This window comes from Salvelinus namaycush, chromosome 26 (genome assembly GCF_016432855.1).
Source record: "Salvelinus namaycush isolate Seneca chromosome 26, SaNama_1.0, whole genome shotgun sequence".
Lineage (NCBI taxonomy): Eukaryota > Metazoa > Chordata > Actinopteri > Salmoniformes > Salmonidae > Salvelinus > Salvelinus namaycush.
The window spans coordinates 40,722,453-40,734,736 of record NC_052332.1 but is presented as its reverse complement, the minus strand read 5'-3'; the positions used below and the strand labels follow the sequence as shown (position 1 = coordinate 40,734,736).

The window sequence follows — 12,284 nt, the reverse complement described above, 5'->3', positions numbered from 1 at the left end:
GCCTGTCGGTAAACAAATAAATATTTTCCAGATGCACAAAAAGCTTATTTCTTATTTATTTTATTCTTATTTAAACATTTTGTTTACATCCATGTTAGTGAGCATTTCTCCTTTGCCAAGATAATCCATCCACCAGACAGGTGTGGCATATCTACAAGCTGATTAAACAGCATGATCATTACACAGGTGCACCTTGTGCTGGGGACAATAAAAGGTCACTAAAATGTGCAGTTTTGTCACACAACACAATGCCACAGATGTCTCAGGTTTTGAGGGGGCGTGAAATTAACATGCTGTCTTCAGGAATGTCCACCAGAGCTGTTGACAGAGAACTTATTGTTCATTTCTTTATTATAAGCTGCCTCCAACATTGTTTTAGAGAATAAGAAAGTCCAACCGGCCTTATAATTACAGACCACGTGTAACCACTCCAGCCCAGGAACTCCACATCCGTCTTCAACCGTCTGTGACCAGGACTGCTGATGGAACTGTGTGTTTTCACAACTGCAGAATTTCAGCGCAAACTGTCAGAAACCAACTCAGGGAAGCTCATCTCCGTGCTAGTTGTCCTCACCAGGGTCTTGACCTGACTGCAGTTGGGCGTCGTAACTGACTTCAGTGGACAAATGTTCACCTTTGATGGCCACTGACACGCTGGAGAAGTGTGCTCTTCACGAATGAATCCCGGTTTCAACTGTACAGGGCAGATGGCGTCGTGTGGGCGAGTGGTTTGCTGATGTCAACGTTGTGAACAGAGTGCCCCATGGTAGCGGTGGAGTTATGGTATGGGCAGATAATCTACAGACAACAAACACAATAACATTTTTTTATGGCATTTTGAATGCACAGAGATATCGTGACGAGATCCTGAGGCCCATTGTCGTGCCATTCATCCACCGCCATCACCTCGTGTTTCAGCATGATAATGCACGGCTCCATGTAGCAAAGATCTACACACAATTCCTGGAAGCTGAAGAAGTCCCAGTTTTTCCATGGGCTGCATACTCACCAGACATGTCACCCATTGAGCATGTTTGGGATGCTCTGGATCAACGTGTATGACAGCGTATTCCAGTTCCCGCTAATGTCCAGCAACTTTTCACAGCCATTGAACAGAAGTGGGACAACATTCCACAGGACACAATCAACAGCCTGATCAACTCTCTGTGAAGGAGATATGTCACGCTGCATGAGGCAAGTGGTGGTCACACCAGATAATGACTGGTCTTCTGATCCACGCCCCTACTTGTTTTTAAAGGTATCTGTGACCAACAGATGTATATCTGTATTCCCAGTCCTGTGAAATCCATAGATTAGGGCCTAATGAAGTTATTTCAATTGACTGATTTCCTAATACGAACTGTTTTTCAGTAAAATCTTTTAAAATGTTGTTATATTTTGTTTATTGTATGTCCGTTGCATAAAGGGATCCTTAAACTGGGGCGGCAGGTAGTCTTGCGGTTCAGAGCATTGGGCAAGGAACCGAAAAGTTCGCTGGATCAAGCCGCAAAGTCAAAAAAATCTGCAGTTCTACCCTTGAGCAAGGCATTCAACAGCAACTGCTGCCTGGGCGCCAAATGACTTCGATTAAGGCAGCCCCCCCCCACCCCCACCCCCCCCATCCCCCCCCATTCATCTCTGACACATTTCGGTTGAATTCCTTGACTCATGCAAATGACTCAGTTATGCCCCCTTTGACCTGTTCCTCTTTGTATGTGGTTCTAGGTGTTGCTGGCGTTCGCCAACGGGCTGAACCAGCTCTACTTCTACTACGAGACAAAGGCCTCCGACGAGAAGGGCAAGTGTAAAGGCATCCGCTGTGTCGAGCAAAACAACGCTTTCTCCACGTGAGTTTGATGACGCGTGTGCACTTGTGTGTGGTAGAATTGTTAAAAATATAATTATAATCTCTCTCCTCCTCCCTCCCTCCATCTCTTCCCCTTCCCGCCCTCCCTCCCTCCCTCCATCTCTTCCCCTTCCCGCCCTCCCTCCCTCCCTCCCTCCATCTCTTCCCCTTCCCGCCCTCCCTCCCTCCCTCCATCTCTTCCCCTTCCCGCCCTCCCTCCTTCCTCTAGGTTGTTTGAGACGCTCCAGTCTCTGTTCTGGTCTATCTTCGGTCTGATCAGTCTGTATGTGACTAACGTAGATGCTGACCATCAGTTTACAGAGTTTGTAGGGGCAACCATGTTTGGAACCTACAATATAATCTCTCTGGTGGTTCTACTAAACATGCTGATCGCCATGATGAACAATTCCTATCAACACATCGCTGTGAGTACTACTACTACTACTATACTACTATACTACTAACTACTACTATACCACTGCTATACTACAGCTATATTACCATTATACATCAACCATACTACTACTATACCACGTCTATACTACCACTATACCACATATATACTACAACTATACTAATACTGTGTTACAACTATACTACCACCGTACTACTACTATACGACAGATATATTACCACTATACCACAGCAATACTACAGATATACTGCCACTGTACCACAACTATACTACTACTATACCACATCTATACTACAGATATACTACCACTATACCACAACTATACTACTACTATACCACGGCTATACTACCACTATACCACATATATAATACTACTATACCACATATATACTACCACTATACCACATATATACTACTACTATACTAATACTGTGTTACAACTATACTACCACCGTACCACTACTATACGGCAGATATAATACCACCATACTATAGCTATACTACAGATATATTACAACTGTACCACAGCTATACTACCACTATACCACATATATACTACTAATATACTAATAATGTGTTACAACTACACTACCGCTATACTATCACCATACTACCGCTGTGCTACCACTGTACTGCCACTATAATACTATACTATACCGTTCCTATACTACTATTATACTACCCTTACACTACTACTATACTGCCACTATACTGGCACTGTACTATCGCTATACTGCCACTATACTACCACTATACTACCACTATACTATACCACCACTATACTACCACTATACTACCACTATACTACCACTATACTACCACTATACTACTACCACTACTATACTACTACTATGTTGCTGCTATAGTATTATACAACTACTATACTGCTGATGTACTGCTACTATGGTTATGCTATACTAATGCTATACTACAGGTATACTACCAATATACTACTACCACTACTATACTACTACTATGTTGCTGATATAGTACTATACTACTACTATACTCCACTGTATGTTCCGCCTTGTCTCTTGCTCATGCAGTCTGTAGTTTGTTAATCTTCGTTGTAAAACATAATTTGGCATTTTAGTTGTTTCAGCTCATTTTCCAAAGTCAACTCAACAAAAAAATTGACATTTTTCAAAACAGTGTGTTAACCTTCTGCCTTAAAATATTTTTTTAAGTGTTCTCTCTCCTGAGTGAAAACCCTGATGAAGGCTAGGCTTAAGACCAAAAAGCATGTTTATCAATGTCCACTGTCATCCAAGAGTTTCTGAATTTCCTCTTCACTTCAACCTATACAGGACCATGCAGACATTGAGTGGAAGTTTGCAAGGACCAAGCTGTGGATGAGTTACTTTGAAGAGGGGGGTACTCTACCTTCTCCCTTCAATATCGTACCCAGCCCCAAGGCAGTGTGGTACCTGGTGTGTTGGACCAATAGACATGTCTGTAAGAGGACCCACTCCAAACCAACTGATACCTTCGGCACTCTGGGGGTGAGTGATGACAGATATACTCACACAGTCAGGAGGCAGGCACCCTGGGGGTGAGGGATGACAGATATACTCACACAGACAGGAGGCAGGCACCCTGGGGGTGAGTGATGACAGATATACTCACACAGACAGGAGGCAGGCACCCTGGGAGTGAGTGATGACAGATATACTCACACAGACAGGAGGCAGGCACCCTGGGAGTGAGTGATGACAGATATACTCACACAGACAGGAGGTAGGCACCCTGGGGGTGAGTGATGACAGATATACTCCCACAGGCAGGAGGCAGGCACCCTGGCGGTGAGTGATGACTGATATACTCACACAGACAGGAGGCAGGCACCCTGGGAGTGGATACGTGACACATACACACACACATACACACATACTCACGCACACATACACGTTCACACACACACACCCTTGATAAAGGTGAGCAATAATGACTGTTTAAAATACATATTTCAAATAGTGAGCTACAGTTACAGCTAAAGTTTTGAGCTTATGCCGTGACCGTTAGAGATAGATGGTGGCATATTGTGGTAAAGTACGTCATTCTGGCAAAAATAACGTGCCGTAGAAATCTGCGGCACCCCGCGAGCTGTGCTGCAGTACGCCACGTCTTTTAATGGAAGAACCACTGTATATTGTATGCTCCAATAAAATGAGAAATGAAGGTATTAGTTGGCTTGGGGATTCAAACTAGCGACTTTTCAGTTACTGGCCCAACGCGCTTAACCACGAGGTTACCTGCTGCCCACCTGCTAACAATCATAGCTATGGCCCCATAGGAAGACAATTCCCCCATCTACATGGCACGTGTTGTCACTGAATGGTTTGATGAGTTTGAAATCGATGTAAACCATATGCCACGGCCGTCTCACTCACCAGATCTCAACTCAATTGCATACTTATTGGAGATTCTAGAGCCGTATCCGAGACAGCGTTTTTCCACCACTATCAACAAAACACCAAGTGATGGAATTTCTAGTTGAAGAATGGTGTCACATCCCTCCAATAGAGTTCCAGACACTTGTAGAATGAATGCAAAGGTGCACTGAAGCTGTTCTAGCTGCTGGTGGGCCATCTCCTTATTAAGACACTTGGTGTTGGTGTTTCCTTTATTTTGGCAGTTACTGTACCTCAAATCAAATTGTATTGGTCACATACACATGGGTAGCAGATGTTAGTTTTGAGTGTAGCGAAATGCTTGTACAAAATACTGCATAGTCTCCTTAAGGATTCGAAGCGAGGCGCCGTCTTGCATAAACATACAGGAGACAGACACCCTGGGGAGAGTAGTGAACAAGGTTATTATATTAAACTAAAACCCAAAATAATCATTATTTTTTTTATTTATTTTTTATGAAATACTTATTTAGTAAACTGAAAAAAAATCATGAATAAAACCCGTTTGAAAAACTATAACTATAACTGAAACTATTATCTTTGTGTCCAAAAGTAATTAAATGAAATGACTGAAACAACAGGGTTACAGTATGCTAGCTCGCGGTAAAACCGCTAATTAGCATAACAAAAGAGAGCGTCCACAACACATGAATTGTAAGAAATATGAATTCACATTACTGAAGGACGAACACGAGAATGCTAACTAAAAGTAATCACAGGAGATGATTGGATCACGGCTTGTGTAGTACTTTCTCTAGTTACTTCCTTCTCCTCAGTTAGAGATCGCCCAGCATGCTCTGCTCCACATCACCGGTGGGCGGAGCTACAGATCTCATATGATGAACTAATAGTTACTCTTAATAGTCTTTCGTACTGATACCTTATGTACGTAAGTATTCAGACCCTTCGCTATGAAAACTCGAAATTGAGCTCAGGTGCATCCTGTTTCCATTAATCATCCTTTAAGATGTTTCTACATCTTGATTGGAGTCCACATGTGGTAAATTCAATTGATTGGACATTATTTGGAAAAGCACACACCTGTCTATATAAGGTCCAACAGTTGACCTTGCATATCAGAGGAAAAACCAAGCCATTAGGTTGAAGGAATTTTTCATAGAGCTCCGAGACAGGATTGTGTCGAGGCACCGATCTAGGGAAAGGTACCAAAACATTTATAAGCATTGAAGGTCTCCAAGAACACAGTGGCCTCCATCATTCTTAAATGGAAGAAGTTTGGAACCACAAAGACTCTTCCTAGAGCTGGCCACCCTGCCAAACTGAGCAATCGGGGGAGAAGGGCCTTGGTCAGGGAGACTCAGACCATGAGAAACAATATTCTCTGGTCTGATGAAACCAAGATTGAACTTTTTGGCAAGAATGCAAAGCCAGGAAACCTGGCACCATCCCTACGGTGAAGCATGGTGGTGGCAGCATCATGCTGTGGGGATGTTTTTCAGCGGCAGGGACTGGGAGACTAGAGAACCTGCTCCAGAGCGCTCAGGACCTCAGACTGGGGTGAAGGTGCAACTTTCAACAGGACAATGACACTAAGCACACAGCCAAGACAACGCAGGAGTGGCTTCGGGACAAGTCTCTGAATGTCCTTGAGTGACCCAGCCAGAGCCCGGACTTGAACCCGATCGAACATCTCTGGAGAGACCTGAAAATAGCTGTGCAGCGACGCTCCCCATCCAACCTGACAGAGCTTGAGAGGATCTGCAGAGAAGAATGGGAGAAACTCCCCAAATACAGGTGTGCCAAGCTTGTAGCCTCATACCCAAGAAGACTCGAGGCTGTAATCACTGCCAAATGCGCTTCAACAAAGTACTGAGTAAAGGGTGTGAAAACCTATGTAAATGTGATATTTCAGTTTAGTTTGTAAAAATTTCTCAAAACCTGTTTTTGGTGTGTCATTATTTACATTTTACATTTTAGTCATTTAGCAGACGCTCTTATCCAGAGCGACTTACAGTAGAGTGCATACATTTTATTACAATTTTTTTACATACTGAGACAAGGATATCCCTACCGGCCAAACCCTCCCTAACCCGGACGACGCTATGCCAATTGTGCGTCGCCCCACGGACCTCCCGGTTGCGGCCGGCTGCGACAGAGCCTGGGCGCGAACCCAGAGACTCTGGTGGCGCAGCTAGCACTGCGATGCAGTGCCCTAGACCACTGCGCCATTATGGGGTATTGTGTGTAGATTGATGAGCAAAAAAATAAGTATTTAATCCATTTTGGAATAAGGCTGTAACATAACAAAATGTGGAAAAAGTCAATGGGTCTGAATACTTTCCCGGATGCACTGTATCCACTGTTAACAAAAATCACATCAAGTTGGTTCCTGTTTCAGTCTTTGGTCATCCTAGTGATTGGTTGACAGTAGAGCCTCCCACAATTCAAGCGATGGCTGCAGGATGAAGTTGGTGAATAGCAACTGCAGAAACTTCATGACCTCAAAACTTCATGACCTTTGATCACATGATTTTTGTTCATGCAGTCGACATGTAGGCACACGTCTGACAATTTTTATACCCAGAATGCAACACACTTTGAAAGGTGGTGACCAACGATAGACACTGACTTCACAAAAGTGATCCGCAATTCTTTGCTCTCACACAGTCACACAGAGCATGTGCACGGACACGCTTCACGCTACTACATCGTCTACGGAACCAAAACAGGGGAGTAGTTTTGCCTCGCGCTTCAACCCATCACCTTATGCATTACTGCCTCAAAAAGGTAGTCTTCATTGTATCCCTAACACTGAAAATAAATCATATTAAAAAGCAATAAAAAATGGTTTTATGAAGATAAAAAAAACTAGTAAAGTGGATCTGAAAACGTTATTTATTTATTTAACAAATATATTTAAATGTTACATTTTATTGTATTGTTTTATCTTAAAACTAATAGAAATACAAATTAATATAAAAACACAAAACTGTAATTGATTTGGTGGTGACCCATCCATCGATCCATACCGTACATACATGAGGGAGGGAGGAACATAGCCTCAAACACACATGAATGTAATGACAGTGCGAACAGCACGACACTGTTCGGTCCTCATTGACTTGCTGTAATAATTCAGACACTTCTACAAACACACACAGCTGGTGACCATTATGTTACTCTTCACCACATTTATTCTCTACAGGCTCCGTACTGAGAGCCAGATAATTAATCATATCTCTCTCTCTCTCTCTCTCTCTCTCTCTCTCTCTCTCTCTCTCTCTCTCTCTCTCTCTCTCTCTCTCTCTCTCTCTCTCTCTCTCTCTCTCTCTCTCTCTCTCTCTCTCTCTCTCTCTCTCTCTCTCTCTCTCTCTCTCTCTCTCTCTCTCTCTCTCTCTCTCTCTCTCTCTCTCTCTCTCTCTCTCTCTCTCTCTCTCTCTCTCTCTCTCTCTCTCTCTCTCTCTCTCTCTCTCTCTCTCTCTCTCTCTCTCTCTCTCTCTCTCTCTCCTCTTTATAGACGAGAGCAGCAGAGAACCTGAGGAGAAACCGCCAGTACCAGGTGATGTCTCTGTTAGACACACACACACACACACACACACACACACACACTCATACACACACACTCATACACGCACACACTCATACAAGCACACACACACACTCATACAAGCACACACACACACATTCATACAAGCACACACACACACTCATACAAGCACACACACACTCATACAAGCACACACACTCATTCATACAAGCACACACACACACTCATACAAGCACACACACACTCATACAAGCACACAACCACATTCATACAAGCACACACACATTCATACAAGCACACACACACTCATACAAGCACACACACACACATAAACTCACATGCATTATAGAGATTGATTCATGCCATTGAAGTATCTCCAAAATAATGTATTTGCTTTCATACGTTGATCCGCTTGGCTCTTTGTGCTGATATGGCGTCCTGCTATCCCTCATGAAAGGGACATAGATGTTCACACACACACACACACACACACACACACACACACACACACACACACACACCACAAACCGGAGACACACACACACACACAAACATACACACACAACACACACACACACACACACACACACACACCACAAACCGGACACACACACACACACACACACCGGACACACACACACACACACACAAACACACACACAACACACACACACACACACACACACACACAACACACACACAACACACACACACACACACACACACACACACCACAAACCGGACACACACACACACACACAAACACACACACACAACACACACACACACACACACACACCACAAACCGGACACACACACACACACACACCACAAACCAGACACACACACACACACACACCACAAACCAGACACACACACACACACACACAAACACACACACACAACACACACACACACACACACACACACACACACACACACACGACAAACCGGACACACACACACACACACATGGTTTTACCAAGGATTATCTAGCTTCTTGATTTTGAATTTTAAGACCCCTTAACGCACAGGTGTCAAACTCATTCCACGGGGGGCCGAGTGTCTGCGGGTTTTCGCTCCTCCCTTGTACTTGATTGATGAATTAACATCACTAATTAGTTAGGAACTCCCCACACCTGGTTGTCTAGGGCTTTATTGAAAGGAAAAACCAAAAACCTGCAGACACTAGGCCCTCCGTGGAATGAGTTTGACACCCCTGCCTTAACGCATCAAAAAAAATATTTAAAAAAATTATTGGATGAAACATTGAATTGTTGGCATTACTGCTATTAGCCAATGGAAATGCATTGAATTACAGATTCACTACATGGGACAACAGATAGTTTTTATTTATTTAAAGGAACTATGTTTTCGTCAGGATGTCTCATGGTCTGACGAACACCGCTCTAGCTCTACCAGCTTTCACTGCAGATGCGGAATGGTGATATCGGCTGATGTGATCGTTTAAGACACAACCCATAAAAAAAACTATTCTCTAGCTTAAACCTAGGGATATTTTTATTATGCTAATTACATTTCCACGGGAGCACAGACATTGTAGGTCAAAGGTTAAACAGGTAACATTCACGGGCCAGAAGGATTACCAGGATCCGGAATCGGAGTCTGTAATACTCACATGTTTCAAGCAGACCACCATAGTCCCTGTACTCAAGAACGCGACGCCTAAATCACCCCGTAGCACTCACATCATCAACATCATCCCAGACACCCTGGACCCACTCCAATTCACATACCGCCCCAAACAGATCCACAGATGATGCAATCTCAATTGCACTCCACACTGCCCTTTCCCACCTGGATAAGAGGAACACCTACATTTGGAAAAATGACTTGTGTCATGCACAAAGTAGATGTCCTAACCGACTTGCCAAAACCATAGTTTGTTAACAAGAAATTTGTGCAGTGGTTGAAAAACTAGTTTTAATGACTCCAACCTAAGTGTATGTAAACTTCCGACTTCAACTGTACGTATGTGAGAAGGCTGTACGTTGACATGTACATATACCCAGACTAACCTGTACCCCTGTATACTTTAGTTTTCTTAGTAAATATTTTCTTAACTCTTATTTTTCTTAAAACTGCATTGTTGGTTAAGGGCTAGTAAGTAAAACATTTCACGGTAAAGTCTACACCTGTTGTATGACAAATATAATTTGATTTGATTTGTTACAAAAGAGTGTGAATGTTTGTAAAGGTTTCATTACACTTCTCCATCCATGTTACAGTATCAAACAAATTAGATTTCCAGTCTATTATTATTGATTAACTTCTCTAGGATAGGTGGGACGGTAGCGTCCCACTTGGCCAAAATCCAGAAAAAATGTAGCGCACCAAATTCAAATATATTACTATAAAAATCAATCTTTCATGAAATCACACATGAAAGACACCAAATTAAAGCTACACATGTTGTGAATCCAGCCAACATGTCTGATTCCAAAAAGGATTTACGGGGAAAGCACACAAAACAATTATGTTAGCTCAGTACATAGCCACAGAAAAACACAGCCATTTTCCCAGCAAAAGATAGTAGTAACAAAAACCAGAAATAGAGATAAAATGAATCACTAACCTTTGAACATCTTCATCAGATGACACTCATATGACATCATGTTACACAATACATTTATGTTTTGTTCGATAATGTGCATATTTATAGCCACAAATCTCGGTTTACATTGGCGCCATGTTCAGAAATGCCTCCAAAATATCCGGAGTAATTACAGAGACAACACAGTATAAACTTCATTCCATGTTCTACTGACTGTTGACATCTAGTGGAAGGCGTATGAAGTGCAAACAGATCCATATATTACAGGGAATTGAATAGGCGATGACTTTAACAACGACCACTCTCAGAATTTTCACTTCCTGTTTGGATTTTTTTTCAGGTTTTTGCCTGCCATATGAGTTCTGTTATACATCATTCAAATAGTTTTAGAAACTTCAGAGTGTTTTCTATCCAATAGTAATAATAATATGCATATATTAGCATGTGGGACAGAGTAGGAGGCAGTTCACTATGGGCACGAAATTCATCCAAAAGTGAAAATGCTGCCCCCTATACCAAAGAAGTTAATAAAAAATACTAGAACAAGTCAGTTAAGATCAAATTCTTATTTTCAATGACGGCCTAGGAACAGTTGGTTAACTGCCTTGTTCAGGAGGCAGAACGACAGATTTTTACCTTGTCAGCTCGGGGATTCTATCCAGCAACCTTCCGGTTACTAGTCCAACGCTCTAACCACTAGCCTACCCTGCAGCCCCCGTGTTTAATTGCTGTTGTTGTTGTTGTTGTGTTCCAGGAGGTGTTGAGGAACCTGGTGAAGCGATATGTAGCAGCCATGATCAGAGACGCTAAAACAGAGGAGGGGCTGACTGAAGAGAACTTTAAGGTGGCTTTGACCTGGACACTGTCTCTTCTCTTTGCTTGTATGGGAACTGAACCAAGACATCTTGTTGTTTTTTTTCCTGGCTTTCTCTCATATAATACCTCTCTTTTCTGCCTGTCCCTTTGTTCTAGGAGCTGAAGCAGGACATCTCTAGTTTCCGTTACGAGGTGATGGGGATGATGAAGACAGGTAAACCTGGTCTGGGTGGTCCGGGGGTTGTTGTTGGGGGTGGTTCGGGCGGGGCTGGGGTTGGTGGAGGGCAGTCCTGCCTAGCCTATGCCGACCGGTCCCTTAAAGTCCCCACCACCCCCACACCCATTGGCCAGCTGAAGAACAAGAAGACACTGTTCACCGTAACCGCCTCCATCATCCAGCAGGGTGGCGCCACAGCCTCCTCTCCTCGGCTCCCAGACGCACTTGCCTTCAACGGGCTGGGCCTGGCTAACGGCCTGCCCCCCCTGCCCGCAGATGGTGGTTCCTCTGGAAGCTCCAGAGACAAGCAGGGTCAGAGGAAAGACTTCCCCAGGGACATCACTGATTTTGGGCTGTTCCAGAAACGCCAGAGGGGTGGAGCTGGAGCTACTGGGGTTGGGAATATATACTCTGTGTCCGAGGAGATGGGGGAGACAGGGGAATCGGATGGGGAGGAACGGAAGGGGGAGGCAGGGGGTGAGGAGGGCAAGGGACT

At 43.5% G+C, this 12,284-nt stretch overlaps 1 protein-coding gene across 1 annotated transcript in view; it reads left to right on the top strand.

The window, feature by feature from the left end:
- The window catches only part of trpc4a (transient receptor potential cation channel, subfamily C, member 4a), a 129,552-nt gene that overhangs the window by 113,973 nt on the left and 3,295 nt on the right, over positions 1–12,284 (top strand). Inside the window, exons 10-15 of the mRNA XM_038964806.1 lie at positions 1,726–1,847; positions 2,076–2,271; positions 3,569–3,763; positions 8,151–8,192; positions 11,510–11,599; positions 11,728–12,284. Coding sequence (XP_038820734.1) covers positions 1,726–1,847; positions 2,076–2,271; positions 3,569–3,763; positions 8,151–8,192; positions 11,510–11,599; positions 11,728–12,284 — 1,202 coding nt within the window. The remainder of the gene's footprint in view (positions 1–1,725; positions 1,848–2,075; positions 2,272–3,568; positions 3,764–8,150; positions 8,193–11,509; positions 11,600–11,727) is intronic.